This window comes from Mobula hypostoma, chromosome 3 (assembly GCF_963921235.1).
Source record: "Mobula hypostoma chromosome 3, sMobHyp1.1, whole genome shotgun sequence".
NCBI classification, from domain to species: Eukaryota; Metazoa; Chordata; class Chondrichthyes; order Myliobatiformes; family Myliobatidae; genus Mobula; species Mobula hypostoma.
This window is the reverse complement of record NC_086099.1, coordinates 141315814-141343041: the sequence shown is the minus strand read 5'-3', so window position 1 is coordinate 141343041 and position 27228 is coordinate 141315814. Positions and strand designations below refer to the sequence as shown.

Genomic DNA, 27228 nt, shown 5'->3' with positions numbered 1-27228 from the left:
GCGACACTTCACCTGTGAGTGTGCTGGTGTGATATACTGTGTCCGGTGCTCCTGGTGTGGCCTTCAATATATTGGTGAGACCCGACACAGATTGGGAGACCGCTTCGCTGAACACCTACGCTCTGTCCGCCAGAGGGAGCAGGATCTCCCAGTGGCCACACATTTTAATTCCATGTCCCATTCCGATATGTCAATCCACGGCCTCCTCTACTGTCGAGATGAAGCCACACTCAGGTTGCAGGAACTATGCCTTATATTCCATCTGGGTAGCCTCCAACCTGACGGCATGAAAATTGATTTCTCTAACTTCCATTAATCTCCCTCCTCCCCTTCATACCCCATCCCTATTTTTTTTTTCTCTTTCCCTCTCACAATTACTCCTTGCTTGTTCTCCATCTTCCTCTGGTGCTCCTCTCTCCCTTTCTTTCTTCCAAGGCCTTCCGTCCCATGATACTCCCCCTTCTCCAGTCTTGTATCCCTTTTGCCAATCAACTTCCCAGTTCTTGACTTCGTCCCTCCCCCTCCTGTCTTCTCCTATCATTTTGGGTCTCCCCCCTCCCCCTCTCAAATCTTTTACTATCTCTTTTTTCCGTTAGTCCTGACGAAGGGTCTCGACCCAAAACGTAGACTGTACTTCTTCATATAGAGTCGGCCTGGCCTGCTGCGTTCCACCATCATTTTGTGTGTGTTGGATGTGCTCTGTCTCTTCTTCAAGAAAAGAAAAGCCTCCACTGACTTCTGGGAATCTCTAGCTCATGGCTACTTGCAGTCAAGAAGGAGCATTCAGGAATGAGAAATTTGAAACTATGAACAAGGAGCACAACAAAAGCTTTGCATGAGAGCCGAAGGAGGTGCATTGCATCTCAAGCTAATCCATCAGGCAACTTCTGCTCCATTTGCATGAGCTTTTGGTTCCCACAGTGGCCTTGCTAGTGACCTCAGAATTTATCCATACCAACTTGGCTGAGGTCTGAATAACAGGTCTGCAACTTGAAAAGTTAACACTTTTTCATTCTACACAGGTATTTGCTTACTCGCTCAGTATTTGTGCCTTTACGTTCTAAACGAAGATATGATAATTCTAAGTGGCCGGATGGAGCAGACCAGAAATCCTACAGTACTTTCCCTGCTGCCACTCTCGCACCCCACACGACTAGAAAACAGAAACACCAGAGCCGGCACCGCACATGCGCGGCACCCATGCCCCCGCCAGAGTCGCCAGTCGATGTGAGGGGGCGGCGCTTCAGGTAGCGCGAGCCGCGGCCTAGGCGACAGAGGCGGCAGTTGAACGATGTCCTGGAAAGAAGAGAGCGATGCGGCCATGAAAAGCATGTGTAAGTAAAGAGCCACCTCTCCTTGTCCATCGCTTGCAAGCGCATTTGGGGACAGCGGCCGGCCGCAGCTCGCAGCCTCCCGTTCTGCTTAGTAGCTGGGCCGCTGAGGGCTGTAGTGCAGGCAAAGCCATTTCTATCGCTAGTCAGCCGGAGTGGATGGCGCTGCCTCCTCCCGTTTCTTCACCGATAACTCGGTGTTTATGTCCTGCGGGAAACCTGGCCTCGAGAAGCCGCTGCCGTGAAGGCCGTTACCCCGCTGCGGCCTTCGCTTTTGCTGACGTTAAAACATCAGTCCCAACGTGCCGGGAATGTTGTGGATGCTCCGCAGCTCAGGTAGCATCCCTTAAGGCTGCAGGGCAATTAACATTTCAGGCCTGATGGCTCTTTGTCAGAACCAGATTTCTGCCCAACCTCGAGGGAGCCGCATTCAAGAGCACCAGCCACAGATGGGTCTCCAGTTAAGATCATCATTGCCCAGGGAATAAAAATACTAGACCTAATACGCAGTGGCACAGAAACAGACTATCTGACTACTATGTTTTGATCAAGACTTCGTCTTGGGGGTCATTCATGGCACCAAATGTTGGGCTGCCTGTTTCAGGTAGAAGGGATGGGGGGGGTGGTCTGAGGTTATTTATCAGAATTGTAATATGTTTTTGGAACACAAGAACTTAAGGAAGAGCTTACTGCTCTTGGAGCTCAGATCCCCAAGGAGTCTTACTGTCTTAGGTCAAGACTGTATGAAAAAATTATTATAAAATTATTATATAGCTATGCCTCAACAACTGAAGTTTATTTATGATGGGACCTGGTGCAATTACTTTAGTTGAAAGAAATTTAAGCTTATAAAATGGTACGCATTGGGCAACCATTTGACAACATGGACACAGTAATGGGGTTGAAAGAGATGGTGGATGTTGTCAGTCGTAGTCATACTTTATTGATCCCGGGGGAAATTGGTTTTTGTTACAGTTGCACCATAAATAATAAATAGTAATAAAACCATAAATAGTTAAATAGTAATATGTAAATTATGCTAGTAAATTATGAAATAAGTCCAGGACCAGCCTATTGGCTCAGGGTATCTGACCCTCCAAGGGAGGAGTTGTAAAGTTTGATGGCCACAGGCAGGAATGACTTCCTATGACGCTCTGTGTTGCATCTCGGTGGAATGAGTCTCTGGCTGAATGTACTCCTGTGCCCACCCAGCACATTATGTAGTGGATGGGAGACATTGTCCAAGATGGTATGTAACTTGGACAGCATCCTCTTTTCAGACACCACCGTCAGAGAGTCCAGTTCCATCCCCACAACATCAGTGGCCTTACGAATGAGTTTGTTGATTCTGTTGGTGTCTGCTACCCTCAGCCTGCTGCCCCAGCACACAACAGCAAACATGATAGCACTGGCCACCACAGACTCGTAGAACATCCTCAGCAGTGAAGGATAGTCAGAGTGAAGGATAGATTTACAGGGAGACTTCACAGGTAATTTTTTGACAGTGGGAAGATAAATCATTACAAGTGATTGTCTAAAACTGGATAGCTAAGAACCTAGGCCTTGAAGATGTTCAGTAGTAAAAACAATGTCGGAAATAACCAGCAGATTAGTCAGAATCAATGGAGAGAGAAACAGTTATCCTTTGACCAATTTTTGATCATACTCAACTTGTTCCCCTTCTTGAAATCTGCTTCCACCACCATTAGAGACACTGAATCCAGAAATTGATATGATTGGAGGTGGTTTATAAATCAGAATTCTGTTTTGCACAGTAATAGAAAAAGGGTATTAAGGTTGACAATGAAATAGAGCCATTGAATACTCCAGCACAGAAACAGGCATTTGGCCCATCTATTAATCTGCCTAGTTCCTTTGACCTACACCTAGATCATAGCCTTCTATCCCTATCCCATCCATGTATCTATCCAAATTTCCCTTAAATGTTGAAATCAAACCTGCATCCACTGCCCTCACCATCCTGAGTGAAGAAGTTCCCTCTCATGTTCCCCTTAAACATTTCATGTTTTACCCTTTAACCCGTGACCTCTGGTTCTAATGTCACCCACCCTTGGTGGGTAGAGCTTGCTTGTATTCACCCTTTCTAAACCCCTATAATTTTGTATACCTTTATCAAGCCTCCTCTCAATTTCTTAATGGTCTAGGGAATAAAGTCCTCACCTATTCAACCTTTTGCTGGAATGCAGGTCCTCAAGCTGTGGCAACATCTTTGTAAATTTTCTCCGTAATCTTATACCTTGATATCTTTTCTAGAGATAGATGACCAGAACTACACACAATACACAGAATTAGGCCTCACTAATGTTTTATGCAAGTATATGAGTGAACAATAAGGGAATAAATTTGTGTGCAAAAGTTGTCAGCTGATTGTATTTCTTTGTCTTTAATTGTGATTCCCTCATGTTGGCTATTGTTTATAAACACTAAAGGTAAATTGGATTATTATTGTTACATGTACCAAGATAGAATGCAAAACATTTTCACTGCTTTTTGCAGCAGTGCATTGAGTACAAAGTAAAGCAGTAACAGAAAGCAGAATGAAGTATTACAGTTACAAAGAAGTTACAGTGCAGGTAGACAATAAGCTGTAAGGCCATAATAAGGTAACTTGTGAAGTCAAGAGTCCATCCTTTCATACTAGTCTTATAACATCAAGATAGAAGTTGTTCTTGAGCCCCCTTTCAGGTTTTTGTATCTTATGTCCAGACAAAGGATTATAACAGTGGATTATTAATAATAAAGTTGATTTACTATGAGGTGATATTTGAACATAGTTGACTTGAATTATGGCGGTTCACCTAAGTAAACTAGTTTTTTATTTTGTTGTGCTGGCTGTAACTTTGAGCAAAGAACAGTAATGTTGAATATGAAATACTGAATCCACTTGACTTAAGAACACTAGATTTGTTCCTAGTTTTTCTGATGGTGTTGGCAATACATGGTGACTTTTTGCAGGCAACTCACAAAACTTCTAGATATGCTTCTGAACTACTATCTCTGTAAACTGTAGCCTGTAATTTCTCTTTAAGTATTGTTCTTTTAAGCCATCTAAATGAACTAGCGATTTTACGATATCCTGATGGACTCAGCAGAGTCAAGTCTCAGGAATGCAGGTATGGCACCTTTAAGTGGATGAAGGTACAATGCCATGGCTGAAAGAGAGGAAGGAGGGGAGGTCTCTAAGCCAGACTTAAATGTTGGGGTATAAAACTTCCTCTACCCAGTATCTTGTTGGCAAATGTACAGTCACGTTAGAACAAGATAAAGAGGACTTAAAGGCAAGTTTGCTTTGTCAGAGGGAAATGATGGATTGATGCATTCTGTATTTCATGGAGACATGGCTCACTTCAGTCAAGTTGGATATGGCAGGCAGGCCTGAGAGCTCCTTGATAAATTGGATGGACCGGACTCCTGATTCAAAGAGGGCAAAAGGTGTGGACAGTATTTCTTGACAAACTCTTCATGGTGCTCGGATGTATCAGTCTTGTTGCACTCACTTTCTCCTGACCTGGAACATTTAATGATTAAGGCTGTCCATTCTACTTATCAAGAGAGTTCTCCTCTGTGATCCTGATCGGTTTATGTAGCTTGAAAGGCAGATGTTAAGCAAATACTTTATGTATTGAGTGCCACGATTAGCGAACAAGAAACTGCCTACCCTGGCACCTTTCAGATCATTGCCGGGGACTTCAATCAGGCTTGCTTAAGGAAAACTCTGCCCATTTATCATCAACATATCATCTGTAGCACCAGTGGTCCCAATACACTCAACCACTGTTATGCTACGATAAGGAATGCTAACCGTTTCATCCCTAGACCATAGTTTGGGAAATATGATTATCTGGCATTCCTCCTCCTACCTCCATACTGGCAAAGGCTAAGTAGCAAGACTCTAGAGGGTAAGAACAACAAAGAGGTGGTTGCGGGAGGCAGAGGAGTGGCTCTTGAGATTTCTTCGAGTTGGTAGACTGGGCCATGTTCAAGAACTCATCAGAGTGCCTTAACCAATACACCATAGTTGTACAGACTTTATAAAGATAGTTATGGATGAGTCTGTTCCCAAAAGTTCATTCAGAATCTACTCCAGTGAGAAGCCCTGGATGAACCAATAGATCCACGATCTGCAGATGGCCAAATCAGTGTATTCAGGTCTGGAGATCAAGTGAAGTACAAGAAGTCCAGGTACGACCTCTGGAAAACCATCTCACAAGTGAAGTGGCAGTTCTGGATCAAACTGGAATTACAGAAGGGTGCTTGACAGCTGTGGTAGGGCTGGAATGCTATCACCTCCTACAAAGTAAAACCTAGCACCATATGTGACAACAAGGTTTCGCTCCCAGATGAGCTCAATACCCTTTATGCTCACTTTGTGCAGCAAAACATGATGGTACGCTGATAAACTCCCGCACCCTTCGATGACCTTGTGATTTTCTCAGAGAGCGATGTGGAAGCATCCTTCAGGAGGATGGACTCACTAAAAGCATCTGACTTGGACGGAGTATATAGCCAAGTACTAAAGGCTGGAGTGTTCACTGACATCTTTAACCTCTTGCTTTGGCAGTAGGATGTCACCACCTGCTTCAAGCAGGCTTCAATTATACTGGTGCCCAAGAAGAACGTGGTAACTTGTCTCAATGACTATCATCCAGCAGCACTTGCATCCATTCTGATGAAGTGCTTTGAGAGGTGGGTGATGAAGGGTATCAACTCCTTACTGGGGAGCGAGTTGAATCCACTTCAATTGGCCTACCATCGTAACAGGTCATCAGCAGATGCAATTTCATTGGTTCTTTACTCAACCCTGAGACATATGAATAGTGAAGATGCATTCATCAGGATGTTCTTCATCGACTACAGCTCTGCATTCAATACAACTACACCCTAAAAACTAATCAGTAGCTCCAAGACCTAGGCCTCAATATCTTCTTGTGCAACTGGATCCTCTATTTCCTCACTTGCAGATCCCAGTCAGTTTTGGATTGGCAACATCTCCTTCACAATCACCATCATCACATGTCCACCTCAAGGCTGTGTGTTTAACCCTTGCTCTACTCACTTTACACTTATGACTGAGGCTAGGCATAGCTCCAATGCCATACTTAAGCTTGCTGGTGATGCCCCTGATGTTGGTCAAATCAAAGGTGGCGATGAATCAGCATAGAGGAGGAAGATTGAAAATCTGGCTGAGTGGTGCCACAACAACAGCCCCTCACTCAATGTCAGCAAAACCAAGGAGCTGACTACTGACTATAGGAGGAGGAAACCAGAGCCGGTCCTCATTAGGGGATCAGAAGTGGAAAGGATCAGCAACTTTAAAATGCTCAGTGTTACCATTTCAGAAGATCTGTCCTAGGTCTAGCGCACAAGTGCCATTACAAAGAAGGCATGGCAGCGCCTCTGCTTTCTTGGAAGTTTGGGAAGATTCAGCATGTCATCTAAAACTTTGAGACACTTCTATAGATGCATGGTGGGGAGTATACTGACTGGTTGCATGATGTCCTGGAATGGGAATACCAATGTTTTTGAACAGAAAAGCTTAGAAAAAGGGAATACAGTAGTCCATCACTGGTAAAGCCTTCACCATTGAGAATACCTACAAGAAGCGCTGTTGCAAGAAAATCAGCATCCATCACCAAGGAACTCACCATCCAGGCAATGCTCTCTTCTCACTGCCACCATCAGGTAGGAGGTACTGGAGCCTCAAGTCTCACACCACCAGGTTCAGGAACTGTTGTTATCCCTCAACCATCAGACTCTTGAACCACAGTGAATAACTTCAGTCACTCCAACTGCTATGGACACACTTTTATTTATTATTATTATTTATTGTTTTGTATTTGCCAAGTTTGTTGTCTTTTGCATGTTGGTTGTTTTCCATCTTTGCCTTTTCATTGATTCTATTGTGTTAATTTGTATTTACTGTCAATGCCCACAAGGTGATGAATCTCAGGTTAGTATTTGGTGACATACATGTACTTTGACAATAAATTTACTTTGAACTTTGATGTTAAGAAGGTAGTGCAAGAACATTTTGTGTTGCTATCAAGTTCAGAATCTTCAGACAAGTGCATATATTTGTTATCAACTTTTTACTTCTCATTGACTCCAATAAGGATTTATGAACCTGTGTCAGTTCTCTATTTCTTAGGCAAGGGAACATGGCTATTAAACACTTGGCAGATTAGACCTTAAAGAGGGACAGTGACCATATACTATACATTTGAATGCAGGTGATTTTATTTATGTGGACATCTTTGATCAGGCCAGTGTTTATTTTCAGCCATGATTATCCTTGAACTGAAGTGGTACTACATTGGTGAGCCTGGGATAATATACTAAGTAGGGGAGCAGACTTCTTTTCTTGAAGGCTGTTGGAGAATAGGATTTATGACATCCACTAGTTTTGTGACTATTATAGATGCTAGCTTTTCTTCTTAAATTTCGTATTAATTTAGTTGTTCAAATTTAAATTTAACTGCCATCATGCAGAAATTAAAATATCGCTTGATCAATGGTCTGATCATCTGACTAACAGTCCATTAACTTAATCATTGTGCTACTCTACCCCCACCATGAAGATTCTAAGGAAAATAAGTACAGGAGCTTTTTCGGGTATGGGTGACCAGACTTAGGGAAATCCAACTTTATGCTAATTGACCCATTTGTTTTTAAAGCATTGTTGAAGGTGCAAATAATAATAAAATATTTTGTGGTATTTATTAATAACTGGAAATGGGATATATTCCATGTGTTTGATTGTGGATAGTGCTAGGGCAAATATTTGATGAAGTGAAAGAATTACAGTGCCTATAAAAGATATTCACCCTGCCCTGGAAGTTCTCATGTTTAATTGTTTTACAACATTGAATCACAGTGGATTTAATTTGAATTTTTTGACACTGATGAACAGAAAAAGACTCTCTCATGTCAAAGTGAAAACAGATCTCTACAAAGTGATCTAAGTTAATTATAAATATAAAACAAAATAATTTATAAGTATTCATCCCCTTCAAGTCAGTATTTAGTAGATGTACCTTTGGCAGCATTACAGCGTTGAGTCTGCGTGGATAGGTCTCTCAGAGCATTGCATCTCTGGACACTGCAATTTTTTCCTGTTCTTCTTTATAAAACTGCTCAAGATCTGTCAGGTTGCATGGGGATCGTGAGTGAACAGCCCTTTTCAAGTCCAGGCACAAATTCTCAATTGGATTGAGGCCTGGACTCTTGACAGCCACTCCAGGATATTAACTTTGTTGTTTTTAAGCTATTCCTGTGTAGCTTTGGCTTTGTGCTTGGGGTTATTGTCTTGCTCGAAAACAAATCTTCTCCCAAGTCACAGTTCTCTTGCAGACTGCATCAGGTTTTCTTCCAGGATTTCCGGTTTCTTGCTGCATTCATTTTACCCTTTACCTTCATGAGCTTTCTGGGCCTGCTGCAGTGAAGTGTCCTCACAGCATAATGCAGCCATCACCATGCTGCACCATAGGGATGGTGTGTTTTTGACGATGCAGTGTGTTTGACTTATGCCAATAGCATTTAGTCTGATGGCCAAAAAGCTCAATTTTGGTTTCATTAGACCATAGAACCTTCTTCCAGCTGACTTCAGAGTCTTCCACATGTCTTCTGGCAAACTCTAATTGAGATTTCATGTGAGTTTTTTCAACAGTGGCTTTCTCTTTGCCATTCTCCAGTAAAGCTGTGACTGGTGAAGTACCAGGTCAACAGTTGTATGTGCAGTCTCTCCCATCTCAGCCTTTGAAGCTTGTATCTTCACCAGAGTTGTCATTGGTCTCTTGGTGGCCTCCCTTTCTAGTCCCCTTCTTGCATGGTCACTTCAGATTTTGATGATGGCCTGCTCTAGGCAGATTACAGCTGTGCCATATGCTTTCCATTTGTTAATAATTGACTTAACTGTACTCCAAGGGATATTCAGTGACTTGGAAATTTTCTTGTATCCACCTCCTGATTTGTGCTTTTCAATAACCTTTTCGCAGAGTTGCTTGGAGTGTTCTTTTGTTTTCATGGTGTAGTTTTTGCCAGGATACTGACTAACCAGCAGTTGGACCATTCAGATACAAGTGTATTTTACTACAATCAATTGAAACACCTTCACTGCACATGGTGATTTCCATTTAACTAATTAAGTGACTTCTAAAACCAATTGGCTGCACCAGTGATGTCTCAGTATGTCATATTAAAAGGGGTGAACATTTATGCAATCGATTATTTTGTTCTATATTTGTAATTAATTTGGATCGCTTTGTAGAGAGTTGTATTCATTTTGACACAAGTCTTTTTCTGTTGATCAGTGGCAAAACCAAATTAAATCCACTGTGATTCATTGAAAACAATAAGACATGAAGACTTCCAAGGGGATGAATATTTTTTATAGGCACTGTGTAGCAAGTAGAGCAGTACAGTATGGTAGCTATAGAAAACTGACTGTTCTGACTTGTGGCAAAATTGGCATACTACGTGGTTCTCAGAGCAGGTAGTGTAGTGGTTAGCATAATGCTGTTATAGTGCCAGAGATCCAGGTTCAATTCTGCCATTCCTTGTAATGAGTTTCTATGTTATCCCTGTGACTGCATGAGTTTCCTTTGAATGCTCCAGTTTCCTCCCACATTTCAAAGACATAGCAATTAGTAGGTTAATTGGTCACATGGGTGTAACTGGGTGGGGCAGGCTCCTTGGGCCAGAAGGGTCTGTTACCGTGCTGTATCTCTAAATAAATAAAAATATTCTCAATCTTACGGATCACCTGTAATTTAAAAAATTGAAATTTATTTGCAAAAAAAAGTTCTACTTACTGAAGATATTCTTGTGTGCTACATTTGGGGAGCTGTGGCTTCTACCATCATGCACTTTGTGGCATTACTGGTCAGGGAAAATGTCATGGCATTGCTCAGTCAGGACAGACTGGAGAGCCTGTCTATTGAGCCTTTATGGATAGAACTGAGGAACAAGAAAGGTATGACCACATTAATGGGAGGATATTATAGACCACCCAAAAGTCCACAGAATTTAAAGGAGCAAATTTGTAGAGAGAACACAGATTGCTGCAAGAAAGACAAACTTGTGACAATAGGTGATTTTAATTTTCCACATATTGACTGGGGCTTCCATACTGTAAAACGGCCAGATGGAAAAGAGTTTGTCAAATGTGTTCAGGAAAGTTTCAGGACGGTTGTGTAGAGGAACACTTCATATTACTTGATCACTTCGCATCAAGTTTCAAGGTAATGGATAGGACTAGTCATGGGTTGAGATTCAACGTTGGAGAAGGGGCAGTTTTGATGGTATCAGAAAGGATCTGGCAACTGTGAATTGAGATAGGTTGTTTTCTAGCAAAAGTGTGGTTGGTAAATGAGAGGCCTTCAAAAGTAAAATTTTGAAAGCGGGGTTTATATGTTCCTGTCAGAATAAAAGCCAAGGATACACTTTATGCAGCCTTGACTTTGAAAGATATTGAGGCCCTGGCTAAGAAAAAGAAAAAGGTGCATATCAGGTATAGGCAGGCAGGAACAAATGAGGTACTGAGGAGTATAAAAAATGCAAGAGAACTCTTAAGGAAATCAGAGAGCTTAAAAAAGACATGAGGTTGCTCTAGCAGACAAGGTGAAGCAGAATCCTAAGGGCTTCTGCAGATATATTAAGAACAATAGGATAGCAAGGGGCAAAATTGGCCCTCTGGAAGATCAGAGTGATAATCTACTTATGGAGCGAAAGAGATGAAGGAGATCTTAAATTGTTTTTTTGTAATCTGTATTTTCTTGAGAGATGGACACAGTGTTTGTAGATGTGAGGAAATGCAATAGCGAGGTCATAGACCCTATACAGATTACAGAGGAGGAGTTATTTGCTATCTTGAGGCAAATTACTGTGGATAAATCCCTAGGGACTGATGATGTTTTATCAGACCCTGTGGAGTGCTTGTGCAGAAATTGGAGGGACTCTAGCAGAGATATTTAAAATATTCTTAGCCATGGGTGAGGTACAGGAGAATTTGAAGAAAGCTAATAAGACCATAAGACATAGGAGCAGAATAAGGCCATTCGAGTCTGCTCTGCCATTCCACCATCACAGATTTATTATCCCTCTCAACCCCAATCTCCAGCCTTCTCCCGAAAACCAATTTCCCCCAGGATCAATAAAGTATGACTATGACTATGTAATGTTTGACCAATCAAGAACCTTAAATAGGCCCAATGAACTAGCCAGCACAGCTCTGTGGCAATGAATTCCACAGGTTCACCAACCTGTGGCTAAGGAAAATTTTCATTTCTGTTCTGAATGGATGTTCTTCAATTCTTAGGCTGTGCCTTCTGGTCCTAGATTCCCCCACTATAGGAAACACCAGCATATCTCAATGCTGTACAAAGCCCGAGCATTACATCCTTGCTTTTGTGTATTTTAGTCCTCTTGAAATGAATTCTACCATTACATTTGTCTTCTCGGCCACTGACTCAACCTGCAAGTTAACCTTTAAGGAATCCTGCAGGAGGATTCCTAAGTCCCTCTACACCTCTCATTTTTGAATTTTTCCCCACTTAGAAAATAGTCCATATCTTTATTTCTTCTGCCGAAATGCATGACCATGCACTTCACTGCACTACATTCCGTCTGCCACTTTGTCCATTCTCCTAATCTGTTTAAATCCTTCTGCAGACACCCTGCTTCATTAATACTTCTTCTCAATTTATCTTTGTGTCATCTGCAAACATGGCCACAAAGCTATGAATTGTCATTCAAATCAAGGATATATAATGTGAAAAGAAGTGGTCCCAACACCAACCCCTGCAGCACACCACTAGACACTGGCAGCCAATCAGAAAAGGCCCCTTTATTCCCACTCTTCCTGCCAGTCATCCAATCTTCTATCCATGCTAATGCCTTTCCTGTATACCAAGGGCTCTTATCTTGTTAAAGAGCCTCATGTTTGGCACCTTGTCACAGACTTTCTGAAAATCTTAAGTAAACGACTCTCCTTTGTCTATCTTCCTTGTTATTTCCCTAAAGAATTCCAATAGATTTGTCAGTCAAGATTTCCCCTTGAATAAACAGTGCTGACTTTGGCCTATTTTTTTCATGTGCCTCCACATGCCCCAACATCTCATCCTAAATAATAGACATCTTTCTAATTACTGAAGTCAGTCTAATTGGCCTATAATTTCCTTTCTTCTGCCTCCTTCCCTTTTTAAAGAGTGATGCGATGCTTTCAATTTTCCAGTCCTTCTAACCATTCTGGAATCTAGTGATTCTTGAAAGATCATTACTAATGCCTCCACAATCTCTTCAGCTACCTCTTTCAGAACCTGGGATGTAGTCCCTCTGGTCCAGGTGACTTGTTTACTTCGGACCTTTCAACTTCCCAAGTACCTTCCCCTTAGTAATAGCAATAACACTCACTTCTGCCACTTTTACGCTTCTGCATTTCTGGTATTCTGCTAATGTTTTCCACAGTGAAGACTGACACAAATGTCATGTACCCCATGATGGGTTAAAGAACCAGCAGAGATGGAAAACACTTTGGAGTCCGGTATTGCTATTAACTAATGGAATTTATTAGTAACTACGCAATACAGTAATATAAAGGCAGATAAATCAAACAGGTTAGCAATGAATATATATATAGAAATATATGAAAATCAAGCTTCTTCAAGTCTAAGGGTAAATAAATAGTCTTACGATGATGAGTAAAGTTCAGTTCAGTTCGTGGTATTTAGTTGAGTATGTTACGTACCCCGTAACTGGGTTGCCAAACCAGCAGAAATGGATCACTCAGTTGGAGTCTGGAGTACTAGAACTAAGAAAGTTTTATTAAAGGAACAAGCAACACAGTAATTGAAAGGATAATAAATGCAGCAGTTCAGCGATGATAAACACACATGTGCACAGAATTAAGATAACAGCATCAATCAAGCTCTATCGTTGTCTGGGAGTAAATGACCAAATTTCAAAATGACTCAAAGTTTAGTCCAGTTCAGTTCGCAGTAATCATTGCCATGGCGATGGACAACGTGGGGGAAGAGAGAGAACAGGAACAACTGATCATTCAGAACACTGCTTCACTCACAGACCGGCGAGATTGCTCGAAAGCAACTTTTGGGCGGGTCCTTGGTGATGTCACCTGAGGTCACCGACTGTGACCCCTCCTCCAGATGTGGTCGATCCTCTGCAGTGAACCCGGCACCCAGGCAAGGGCGGACACACACCGGGTTCCCGCTGATCGTACCTTTCCACCCTGGTCGTTGTCTGGTACTTCTCACCCACTCGTGAGAGGCGCACCGCTTCCAGGGTCTCGTTACCTCGGGTGGCGTGTGTCCAGCCTTAGCGAACCTGTCCCTTTTTATCCCCCTGCTGGGGCATCGCCTGTCCACCACTTCAAACAGTTCAGGGTTCAAAGGGGGAGCCGCTCCAGACAGCTCTCTCTCTCCCATGCCCCTTCATTACACATCTCCAGACGCTGCTCCATTGTTCCTTATCTCTCCTTCCCCTGAGGGCAGGTGGCAGACCACTTGCTGATGTCACTGATGCTAACCCAGGCCAGCAAACATCTTAATTTTATGTGTATTCTCGTAATACTTCCCCCCTTTAAGGATTTTTACCGGGAGGAAAAAATTACAAACATGACTACATTATTTGATACATACACAATGTACATCTTTATCAGCCATTTGGCTAACACAGCGAGTTTGAAGCTGTCAACACTTTGACAGACAGTCATCACATTTTCTGTTCCTTTTACACGTGTTATTAATAATCCCTTAGACCAGGCTCCAACTCAGCAAACTTCATAGTGGCCAAAAACACTGATGAATTGCGACCAATGTAACCTCTCATTTGGTTTTGTCCCGGACCACAACGACAAGGGTCGTCCCATTCCGACTCAATTTTCTCTCGCAAGGGCTTAGTAGGAGGGGGACGGGTATTGACCGCAGAGTTATTGCAAAACTTCCTGCAGTACCCCACCATCTCCAAGAGCCTTCTGAGGGCCCTCTTGTCTGTCGGGGTTGGGAGGTCAGCGATAGCCGGCACTGTAGCTTGCATCACTGCCAGCTGCCCCTGTGTCACCACAATTCCCAGGTAAGTGACCCTCGTGTGGCCGAATTCATTTTTTTCAAGGTTCACTATCAAACTGGCTTCAGACAGCCGTATTAAATTGCCAATACACACCTCTGTGTTCATCAGCCCTTTAGTCACTGAATTACTCGAAAAATATGGGTGTTGTTTACTTGGCTGCCCTATTGTAACCACAATCACCCAACGTCCCAGTTCTTTGCATTTCCTCGGGACAATCAAACACATAGGTGCGAGTCGTTTAATTACTCCTTCTAAAGATTCGCTTTGTTCGGGGATTAAGGAAGAGACCTTATCAGTAGACCTGGCCAAAACAATAGCCTTCTCCCATCTGACCGATCCCATCCTAATCTTTTCAAAATGGTTTTTTCCTCTTATCAGGGGGCCCCTAGCTTCATTGATTTCCACGCTAACACCGACTAGATTTGTTAGCATATCAAAAGCCGGTGACCGTCTCAGTTCGCGTCGGTCATGATCAATAACATTCTTCCCCCTGGGCAGCCGGAAAATCTCTTTCATGATTCCACCAACTGTTTCCTCCAGCACCGCAAGATGTCCACCGGGGGGTACCTCGTGGGCCATTTTAAAAACCTCATCCCCATAACTCTTTTGCACCACCCCCCACTCCTCATCTGCGGATACTGTCCTTGATTTCCCTTTCTTCCTTAGCACTTCCTCATCCGCACAATAGCCTACTAGTTCCCTTGTCAAGGCTGTGTCAGAGAGAGCTGTCTCTGCAAAAACCATCAGCCCCTCGTCTCGCTCCTGCGTCTGCACAAATTCTTTCCCGGCTACTGCTACGTCCGTCCCAGCTCCCTCACTACCACTTGTCTCACTACCCTCTTTCTTTCCATTTTCTACCCCCTTCTCGTACAAGGTTGGCAAAAATGTTTCAGCTAAATTCGCTATCGCGGGCGGGGCCTCAATGCTGGCAGGCTGACCTGTCAATCTCACGACTGGGAACACGATTCCTCCGGCGATGTCATTACCGAGCAAGACTTCCACGTCTTTCATCGGTAATTCGGACCTCACCCCGATCGTGACTAGTCCAGAGACCAGGTTGCTCTGTAAGTGTATCTGGTGCAAAGGGACTGACTCTGTCCCTTCCCCAACACCTTTGACCTCTATCTCCCCAGTCTGGGTCTCTGAGCTAAACTCTAATACACTCTTCAATATCAATGACTGACACGCTCCCGTGTCTCTCCAGATCCGCACTGGAACTGGTTTTAACCTCTCCTTCACTGACACCAGTCCGGCCGAGATAAACCTCTCGCGCCCTTCCTGGACTTTTTCAGACCTGTCCTTCCCTAGCGGTTCGCTTAACAGCTCGATACAGCCATTCAAAATTTCCGCTTTTCCTTTCCCCGTCTCCTTCCTTGGGGCAAAGCACCTGGACGCAAAGTGTCCGACTTTCCCACAATTATAACAGACGACCCCAGGAGACTTCCTACTAGACTGCTCCCGGTCTACCTTATCCTTTTCACTAGTCCCCGGCTTACTTTCTGACTTTTCCGGCGGACTCTCCCCGCCGTCCTGACTACCCTTCTGGTAGCCTTTACTCAGAGCGACCTTCATTTTATGCGTCAACGCATACTCATCAGCTAACTTAGCAGTTGCGGCTAACGTGGCTGCCTCTTTCTCATCGAGGTAGGGTCTCATACCCTCAGGGATACAACCTTTAAACTGCTCAATCAGAATCAGCTGCAGCAGTCTGTCATAATCCCTCTCTACCCCCTTTCGAGGCGCACCAACGCACACAATATGTTTGCATCTCACGAGCAAACTCCAAATACGTGCGGTCCCACTGCTTCCTCGCATTCCGGAACCTCTGCTGGTATGCCTCCGGGACCAACTCATAAATCCTGAGGATGGCCTCTTTCACCACCTCATACCTCTGGGCATCTTCCGCGGACAAAGCTGTGTAAGCTTCTTGGGCCTTCCCTTTCAGTACACTCTGAAGTAAAACAACCCACTTATCCCTTGGCCAGTCCTGACTTATAGCCATTTTTTCGAAGTGGAGGAAGTACCGATCCACGTCGGTATCGTCAAATGGGGGAACCAGCCTAACCTCCTGGGTCGCCCGGAACCCTCCATCTTGGTTCGGCACGAGCCCCTGCTCGGCCCTTATCCTTAACTTTTCCAGCTCAAATTCCCTTTCCCTCTGTTTCTCTCTCTCTCTTCTCGCTCCCATTGCCTCTCTTTCTCCTCTCTCTCTAACTGTCTCTCTCTCTCTTGCCTTTCCACGTCTTTTTCTCTCTCCTGCCTTTCTACCTCTCTCTCCTGCCTTTCTACCTCTCTCTCCTGCCTTTCTAACTGCTTCTCTTCGTGTTCTAACTGCCGTACCCGGAACTCGTGCTCGAGTCTCAGTTTTTCAAGCTGTACCTGTACCGCGTCTTCAGCAGGTTTTTCAATAGACACCACCCCCAGCTCACCTTGGGGAAACACACCTTTAGATACATAGTGCTCTACAATATCTCTGTGTATCTCCTCTCTCCTCATTGTCGACTTCACCTTAGCAAGATTCAACCGTTTGGCCACAGCTATCAATTCCGATTTCCTGGCATCCTCTAATGCCTCCAAGGTCAGCGCCTTTATAAATTCCTCAGCCTCCATTTCTGCTGTTTGTCTTTTCTTTCGGGAATTTTAACCCAATCAATTTACTCCGTCCCAAATTTAGCATTCAAAATCCCGGATGAGCCCCCACTTATGTTACGTACCCCGTAACTGGGTTGCCAAACCAGCAGAAATGGATCACTCAGTTGGAGTCTGGATTACTAGAACTAAGAAAGTTTTATTAAAGAAACAAGCAACACAGTAATCGAAAGGATAATAAATGCACCAGTTCAGCGATGATAAACACACATGTGCACAGAATTAAGATAACAGCATCAATCAAGCTCTATCGTTGTCTAGGGGTAAATGACCAAATTTCAAAATGACTCAAAGTTCAGTCCAGTTCAGTTCGCAGTAATCGTTGCCATGGCGATGGACAACGTGGGGGAAGAGAGAGAACAGGAACAACTGATCATTCAGAACACTGCTTCACTCACAGACCGGCGAGATTGCTCGAAAGCAACTTTTGGGCGGGTCCTTGGTGATGTCACCTGAGGTCACCGACTGTGACCCCTCCTCCAGATGTGGTCGATCCTCTGCAGTGAACCCGGCACCCAGGCAAGGGCGGACACACACCGGGTTCCCGCTGATTGTACCTTTCCACCCTGGTCGTTGTCTGGTACTTCTCACCCACTAGTGAGAGGCGCACCGCTTCCAGGGTCTCGTTACCTCGGGTGGCGCGTGTCCAGCCTTAGCGAACCTGTCCCTTTTTATCCCCCTGCTGGGGCATCGCCTGTCCACCACTTCAAACAGTTCAGGGTTCAAAGGGGGAGCTGCTCCAGACAGCTCTCTCTCTCCCACGTCCCTTCATTACACATCTCCAGACGCTGCTCCATTGTCCCTTATCTCTCCTTCCCCTGAGGGCAGGTGGCAGACCACTTGCTGATGTCACTGATGCTAACCCAGGCCAGCAAGCATCTTAATTTTATGTGTATTCTCGTAACAAGTAGTAATGGAGAGAGAGAGAGAGGGAGTGATTTGAGTCTTCAGATGAGCTGACGCCGTCAGTCTTCCCATTGTCCTCTGAAATCCTTTAGAAGTCACCAACTGTGACCACAACAAAGGGGACCGTTCTTCTGTGGTGGAATTTATCAACCCAGGCGATGGTTAGACACACAAATAACTCCCCACCGGTCACGCCCTGTTCACACTGTGAGAGCCACTGATCGATCCGCCTGAACGATCCTGCAAAACCCACTTTTTCTGTGGGCACAACAAAGCTCATTCAGTGTCCAAAACCATGTGTCTCCAGGTCTATCACCTGACCTTCTATTTATCTCCCTGTGCTGAATACCAGCTGTCTCTCAAACAGCTCCTCCCTTCCCTTTCTGTAAGAATTTCCAAGCAGGCAGCGTCCTTGTTGAAAGTATAAACACGCTGTAAGCAGTCTTCGCCTTGCTCTCTCTTTCTTTCTCTCTCTTTTTAACAAGGTGTTTCTGTTGGGCACCTCTCTCTCTCTCTCTCTTTTTACAAAAGCACAGTTCATAGGGGTAATTCAGGACCTTGTCACACCCCCCTTCCTTCAAAAAAAAATTTTTGACGAAGGCAACATTTTTGTTTAACTGGAAATTTCAGAGTTTGAAACAGTACATGTATATTCATCAGATGATGGAGCAAAAACTTGTCCAACTTAACATCTGGATAAACGATCAGCTATAATATTGTCAGTACCTTTCACATGTTTGATTGTCAGGTCATATTCTTGCAATATCAGACTCCAATTTAATAACTTTCTATTCTTATCCTACATCTTAGTTAGAAACACCAATGGATTGTGATCCGTGTAAACCACAAGTGGTCTCTGGGCAGGACAAACATAGACTTCAAAATATTGTAAAGCCAGAATAAGTGCTAGCAATTCCTTTTCAACAGTGGAATAATTTTTCTGGTGCACATTAAATTTCTTTGAGAAATAGGCTACTGGGTGTTCAATGTCACCTGCTCCCTTCTGTAACAGTACTGCCCTAGCAGCTTCGTCACCAGCGTCGGTTGCGATAGAAAATGCCTTGGAAAAATCAGGTGCCTTGAGCACAGGATGATAACACAGGATGGTTTTCAGGCGTTCAAATGCCTCCTGGCAAAAATCACTCGATATAAATCTTTCACTCTTCCCTAGGAGTTTTGGGAGGGGGAGAGCGATGTCAGCAAAACTCTTACAAAACTTACGATAATACCCAACCATTCCCAAAAATCTTAAAGCTTTCTTGCCGGTCGGATTAGGAACCTCAGCAATAGCTTGAACCTTGGCCTGTACAGGAGCCAGTTGGCCGTGGCCTACTACATAGCCCAGATATGTAACTGAGGCATGGCCAAACTCACTTTTAGTTTGTCAAAATGATCTTGCACCTCATTATCAGATTCCACAGCCCCATTTGTTTTCATAACAGTACTTATTGGTACCATCTCAGGATCATAATAGGGCTTCAGCATATTTATGTGTACCAGTTGGGTCGCCTTCCTTCTGTTGGGAGTTTCAATAACATAATTCGAAGAATCAATTTTCTTCATTATGTGGTATGGTCCATGGAACTGTGCTTGGAGGGGGTTGGTCACAAGAGGGAACAGCACCAGCACTTTATTTACAACCTCAGACACCTGCTCCCTCACTCGCTTATCAAATCAATGTTTCATTTTAATTTGGGAGTTTTGCAGATTCTTCTTGGCAAGGTCACAAGCTTTGTTAAGTCTTCCGCGAAATTTCAAAACATAGTCTAACATGCTGACACACACTTTTGGGTTAGACCATTGCTCCCTGAGCAAGGTCAGACATCCTTTGGGCCTGTGGCCGAAAATGAACTCAAACGGACTGAACCCCAGGGACTCTTGAATGGTGTCTCTCACGGCAAAAAGTAATAAGTGTATCTCTTCATCCCGGTCCCTGTCATTCTCAAAACAGTAGGTTTTAATCATGGTCTTCAAAGTGGAATGAAACTGCTCCGAAGCCCCTTGAGACTCCAGGTGGTAGGCAGATGACACAATTTGTTTAGCCCACAGCTCAGAAACTATTTGCTGGAATGTTCTTGTAGTAAAGTTACTACCCTGATCAGATTGAATTTCTTCAGGTAAACCTACCAGTGCGAAAAACTTGCTGAGTGCCTTTACCACAGTCTTGGCCTGGATGTTTCTGAGAGGTACGGCTTCAGGGAACCAAGATGCAGCACACATAATTGTTAACAAGTACTGATGACCAGCTGCAGTCTTCAGCAACTGGCCTACACAAACCACTATGACCCTAGAAAAAGGTTCACCAAAAGCAGATATTGGCCGAAGTGGTGCCTTTGGGATGGCCTGGTTAGGTTTTCCCACCACCTGGGACGTATGAGACCCTCTGCATAATTGACAATATCTTTCCTCACGTTAGGCCAATAAAATTCCCTCATAATCCTGTGCGCTGTCTTCTTTACTCCAAAATGTCCTAAAGGGATCTTGTGGGCCAGGTTTAAAATTTCAGCCCTGTAAACCTTTGGAACCACTACCTGATGCACAATAGCCCAATCCTCACTTGCAGGCACAGTGGCTGGTCTCCACTTCCTCATCAACACCTCATCTTTAAGGTAATATCCCACTGTCTCTTTCTGAATTTGTATCTTTTAAAGCCACAATTTCAGGATCTTTTTCTGTTCCTCTATAAATTCCTTCCTCGATAAGGACAAGCCTTTCCCTTCCTCCTTGGTCTCCTCGGCCTTACTACCCTCTAAGTCCTGTTGGTATAGGGGTGGTAGGAAAGTCTCGGATAAATCAACACTAGCATCAGCAGCCTTTTTGGACAGGCTTCAGGTCACTGCGCATGCGGGATACACATCAGTATCTATGGGCGGATCCTCAGCAGCAGCAGGCTTACTTGTGAGCTGAACTGCTGGGTAAACATCTCTACCTGCAAGGTCATTACCGAGTAAGACATCAACATTGCCTATCGGTAGTTCAGAACATACCCCTATTGTGACTGGTCTGGATACCAAGTCGCCTTTCAAAATTATCTTATGCAAAGGCACGGCCTCAGTTCCCTTTCTAATACCTTTGATAATATTTACTTCCCCAGTCTCCGTCTCAGCACCAAATTCCAAAACGCTCTCTAATATCAGTGACTGAAAAGCTCCAGTATCTCTGCAGATTCTCACTGGAACTGGGGTTGACCACTCCTTCACAGACACAAACCCATTTGAAATAAATCTCTCGAGTCCCTCTTGAACTCGGTCAGGTCCCTCCTTCTTCAGCGGTGTCTTAACTGTCTGAACGCAGGCATTTGGGGTTTTCTCTTTCTCTTTTCCTTTTTCCCTTTCCATAGCAAAGTAATTGGATGCCACATGACCAGGTTTCCCACAAAAGTAACACTTGAAACTCAGAAATTTTTCCCCCGTCTGCTTTCCTTCCTCCTTATTTTTATCACTAGTCCCCAGTTTACTCTCTGGTTTAGTTGGTGGATTGTCTCTATTACCCTTTTGGTAATTCCTAGTGGGGGGAAAACCTAACTCTATGAGATAAGGCGTACTTGTCTGCTAATCTAGCAGACTCTGACAATGTCGCTGTCTCTCTCTCATCCAAGTATGTCCTTAAACCATCAGGGATGCAACCTGTAAACTGTTCAACCAATATCAATTCTTTCAGGTTGTCAATATCTTCACGTGTCCCTTTCGAGGTACACCAGTGATCAAAGTACATCTGCATCTCACGGGCAAACTCTAAATACGTACGGTCCCAAGGCTTCCTCAAATTTCGGAACCTTTGCTTGTATGCCTTCGGGACCAACTCGTAAACTTTAAGTACAGCACCTTTCACTACATCATAATCATTTGCGTCTGCAGCAGACAACGCTGACTACACTCATTGGGCCTTCCCCTTAATCACACTTTGTAACAGAACAGCCCACTGATCTCTCGGCCAGTTCTGACTTATGGCCACTTTTTCAAAATGTCGGAAATACCTATTGACTTCTGTTTCCTCAAGTGGAGGTACCAACTTAATTACTTGGCTAATATTAAATGGTACAACCGGCTCCCTACTGTGGCTTGGCACTGGAACTCCTTGCCGCACCATGTCCCTCTCAAACTCTCTGTTTTTCTCCCTCAGCGGACTCGAGCCGTTTCAGTTGCAACTCGTGCTCCATCTTTAACTTTGCCAACTGAAGCTGAAACTCAGCCTCAGTAGGTTTACCTTCTGCGAACATTTTCAACACATCCTCAGTAAATTGCTTCATCGAAACATAATATCCAACTATTTTTCTTTGAATTTCTACCTTAGTCATACCCTTCTTTACCGTCGTAAGCTGTAATTCCTTAACAATACCCCGCAACTAATACTTTTTAGCTTTCGTCAAGGACACGGGGTTTGGCTATTCCAGAAATTCCGCAACATCCATTTCTGCTGTTTTTCCACACAAGCAAATCAAAAGGGATATTCCCCAATCAATTCCAAATAAGCCCCAACCAAGTTGTTCATATCCTGGATGAGCCCCCAATTTTGTCACGTACCCCGTGACAGGTTAAAGAACCAGCAGAGATGGAAAACACCTCGGAGTCCGATAGTGCTATTAACTAATGGAATTTATTAGTAACTACGCGATACAGCAATATAAATGCAGATAAATCAAACAGGTTAGCAATGAATATATATATGTGTGGAAATATATGAAAATCAAGCTTCTTCAAGTCCAGGGGTAAATAGATAGTCTTACAAAGATGAGTAAAGTTCAGTTAAGTTTGTGGTATTCAGTTGAGTAGTGATGGGGAGAGAGAGAGAGGGAGAGATTTGAGTCTTCAGGTGAGCTGATGCCGTCAATCTTCCTGTTGTCCTCCGAAATCCTTTAGAAGTCACCGACTGTGACCACAACAAAGGGGACCGTGCTTCTGTGGTGGAATTATCAACCCGGGCGAGGGTTGGACACACAAATAACTCCCCACTGGTCAAGCCCTGTTCACTCTGCGAGAGCCGCTGATCGATCCTCCAAAACCCACTTTTTCTGTGGGCACAACAAAGCTCATTCAGTGTCCAAAACCAGTGTCTCCAGGTCTATCATCTGACCTATTTATCTCCCCATGCTGAATACTAACTGTCTCTCAAACAGCTCCTCCCTTCCCTCTCTGTAAGAATTTCCAAGCAGGCAGCATCCTTGTCGAAAGTATAAACATGCTATGAGCAGTCTTTGTCTCTTTCTCTTTTCAGAAGCACAGTTCATAGGGGTAATTCAGGATCCCATCACACAAAATACTTCATTAACGTTGTCCATCTTTTCTTTGTTGTCCTTTACTACCTCTTCACTGTCATTTTCTAGTGATGCAATATCCACTCTCGTCTCTCTTTTGCTCTTTATATATCTGAAAAAGCTTTTTGTATCCTGTTTTATATCATTGGCTAGCTTACCTTCATATTTCATTTTTTCTCTCTTTATTACTTTTTTAGTTGCCTTCTTTTGGTTTTTAAAAACTTCCCAATCCTTTAGCTTCCCGTTAGCTTTTGCAAAGTTCTATGCCCTCTCTATTGCCTTTATGCTATCTTTGACTTCCCTTGTTAGCCACGGTTGCCTCATCCTACCTTTAGAATACTACTTCATCTTTGGTAGGTATCTTACTTGTGTCTTCTGAATTTCCAACAGAAACACCAGCCATTGCTGTTTTGCCGTCATCCATGCTAGTGTGTCCTTCCATTCAACCTTGGCCAGCTTCTCTCTCCTGTCTGTGTAATTCACTTTACTCCACTGTAGTAGTGATACATTCAATTTTAGCTTCTGCTTCTCAAACTGCAGGTGAATTCCATTATGTTCTGATCACTGTCTCCTCAGAGTACCTTTACCTCCAGCTCCCTAATCAAGTCTGGATCATTATATAACACCTTGTCCGGAATTGCCATTCCCCTAGTGGGCTGCTCTTGTAGGCATTCTACAAATTCCCTCTCTTAGGATTCGGTACCAACCTGATTTTCCCAATCTACCTGCATATTGAACTCCCCCATTATTATTGCAACATTGCCCTTTTTCACATGCCTTTTTGATCTCTCTTTGAAATTTGTAACCCATATCCTGGTTACTGCTTGGAATCCTGTATATAACTCCCATTAGGGTCTTTTTACCCTTGCAGTTTCTTAACTCTACCCACAGGATTCTACATCTTCCAATCCTATGTTACCTCTTTCTAAGGATTTGATGTCATTTTTTTTTTTACCGACAGAGCCACTCCACCCCTGCTAACCACGTACCTGTTCTTTCGATGCAATGTGTATCCTTGGATGTTAAGTTCCCAACTATAACTTTCTTTCAGCCACAACTCAGCTGCCCACAATATCATATCTTGCAATCACTAACTGTGCTTGAAATCACTTACCTAATTCCGTATACTGTGTGCATTCAAATATAACACCCTTGGTCCTGCATTCGTCACCGTTACTGATCTTGGGCACGTGTTACTCTTTAACTCATCCTATGTACAGGTGTCCCCCGCTTTTCGAAAGTTCGCTTTACGAAACCTCACTGTTACGAAAGACCTACATTAGTACCCTGTTTTCACTAACAGAAGGTGTTTTCACTGTTATGAAAAATAGCGGCGTGCGAAAAACAAAGCAGCGCGCGCCCTGAGCAGCCAAGCTCCTCCCCAGAACTGCATTCTAGCCGCCATTGCTTAAACACGTGATTTATCTGGATTTATTTTGTGCATCCGTTAGCAAGATGAGTTCTATGGTATCGGAAAAGCCTAAAAGATCTCGGAAGGGTGTTACACTTAGCGTAAAACTAGACATAATTAAGTGTTTCGATCATGGTGAATGAAGTAAGGACATTGTCTGCGCGTTGAACTTGCCTGCATCCACCATTCGCACTATTTATACGCAGAGAGAAAAAGTCTTGAAAGCTGCCGATGTTTCAGTTGGTTCTGCTCATAGCAAAGTGGTCTCTCTTAGTCGGCATCCAGTAATGGATAAAATGGAAAGTCTATTGCTTGAGTGGATTGATGGGTGTACAAAACGTGGTTTTCCTTTAAGTTATCTGATACTTAAGGAGAAATCAGTCAGCCTTTTTAATAAGCTGAAACAGGAAGCACTGGCCGATGGTGATGAAAGTATTGTGAAAGTTGAATTTAAAGGCAGTCATGGACGGTTTGATCGGTTTCTGAGGCGAGGGCAGCTTCATAGTTTAACGTTTACCGGAGAGAGTGCTTTGGCTGGTACTGAAGCTGCCGAAAGGTTTCCAGCAGAACTGAAGAAAATAATTACAGAAGGTGATTATTCGTATAAGCAAGTGTTTAACTGTGACAAAACTGCAATTTCTTGGAAAAAATTGCTGAGTAAGACATTTATTTCGAAAGAAGAAAAGCAGGCTAAGGGACAGTTTTACCCTAATGCCTATTATTAAAGCCACTGGTGATGCTGTCCTTAAGCCTCTACTAGTGTACCATTCAGAAAATCCGAAAGCACTTAAAGGTGTTGATAAGAAAACACTTCCCGCCGCCCCAACTTCCGACAACTCAGCCTAATACACCATCCCAATTCCCGTAAGTGAAACTACGCTGTACATACATTATTTCTACTTTATCTAGGCTGTGTATTTTTGTGTTATTTAGTATGATTTGTTATTTGGTATGATTTGGCAGCCTCATAGCTTAAAGGTTACTGGAGACAGCGCCTGCGCCGACAGTGCTTCCGCCGAGTGCTTCTGCCGAGAGCGCATGTGTGAGATTTTTGCTGCACTAGACAGTGCTTTAATGACTGCAAAAAGTATTTCTACTTTATATGGGCTGTGTATTTTTGTGTTATTTAGTATGATTTGTTATTTGGTATGATTTGGCAGTCTCATAGCTTAAAGGTTACTGGAGTGCTTCCGCCGACAGTGCCTGTGCCGACAGTGCTTCCGCCAATAGCGCTTGTGTGAGATTTTCGCTGCGCTAGACAGTGCTTCAATGATTGCAGAAAATTATTTCTACTTTATATAGGCTGTGTATTTATCATATCATTCCTGCTTTTACTATATGTTACTGTTATTTTAGATTTTATGTATTATTTGGCATGATTTGGTAGGTTATTTTTTGGGTCTGGAAACGCTCAGAAAATTTTCCCATATTAATAAATGGTAATTGCTTCTTCACTTGACGACATTTCGGCTTACGAACTGTTTCATTGGAACGCTGTACCTTCGGATGGCGGGGGAAACCTGTACCACAATTTTATCCTATTATCTGCCTATCTTTCCTCACAGTCAGTCTTACTACACATAGCATCTAGTTCTATACCAACTGCCCCATCCTCAGCCCTATCACTCTGGTTCTCATCCCCCTGTCAAATTTGTTTAAACCATCCCCATCAGCAAACCTCCCCACAAGGATATTGGATCCCTTGGGTTTAGGTGTAACCCATCCTTTTTGTACAAGTCATACATTCCCCAGAAGAGATCCAATTGATCAAAAAAATCTGAAACCCTGCCCTTCACCAATTCTTCAGCCACATGTTCATCTGTGAAATCATCCTATTTTTACCCTCACTGGCATGCGGCACAGGCAGCAATCTGTGGGTCCTTCTTTTCAGTTTTCTGCCTAACCCACTTATATTCTTTCTTCAACACCTCTTTCCTTTTCCTACTTGTGTTGTTGGTACCAATATTTACCAAACTTCTTGCTGTTCACCCTCCCCCTTTAGAGTGCTGTGGACTTGATCCGGCATATCGCTGACTTTGGCACCTGGGAGGCAATGTATTATCCGGGTGTCTCTTTTAGGTCCACAGAATCTGTTTTCTGCTCCTCTCGCTATGGAATTCCTTATCATCACTGCACTTCTTCCCCCTTCCCTTCTGAGTCTCAGAGCCAGACTCGGTGCCAGAGACTTGGTCACTGTGGTTTCCCACTGGTAGGTCCCTCCCCCTCCCCCAGCAGTATCCAAAGCAATATACATACTATTGAAGGTAATGGCCATAGGGACACTTTGAACTGACTGCCTGTTCCCTTTCCTTCTTCTGACAGTCACCTAGGTACCTGCCTCCTGCAACTTAGTGGTGACTACCTCCATGCAGCTCCTATCCATCACCTCCTCATTTTCCCATATGAGCCAAAGACCATCCAGCTGCAGCTCCAGTTCCTCAACATGATTTCTAAGAAGCTGCAGCTCAGTGCACTTCATGTAGATGTAGTTATCAGGGTGACGGGAGATGTTCCAGAGTTCCCACATCTCACATAAAAAGCATACCACTCCATGCACCTATTCTCAGCTCAGT

The 27228-nt window shown here is 43.6% G+C and overlaps 1 protein-coding gene across 7 annotated transcripts in view; it reads left to right on the top strand.

The window, feature by feature from the left end:
- Positions 1–1195: 1195 nt before the first annotated feature.
- The window catches only part of phf14 (PHD finger protein 14), a 279390-nt gene continuing 253357 nt past the window's right edge, over positions 1196–27228 (top strand). For all 7 annotated transcript variants that reach the window (XM_063043787.1, XM_063043793.1, XM_063043790.1 and 4 more), the window contains exon 1: positions 1196–1334. In XM_063043787.1, coding sequence (XP_062899857.1) covers positions 1292–1334 — 43 coding nt within the window. In that variant the 5' untranslated portion in view covers positions 1196–1291. The remainder of the gene's footprint in view (positions 1335–27228) is intronic.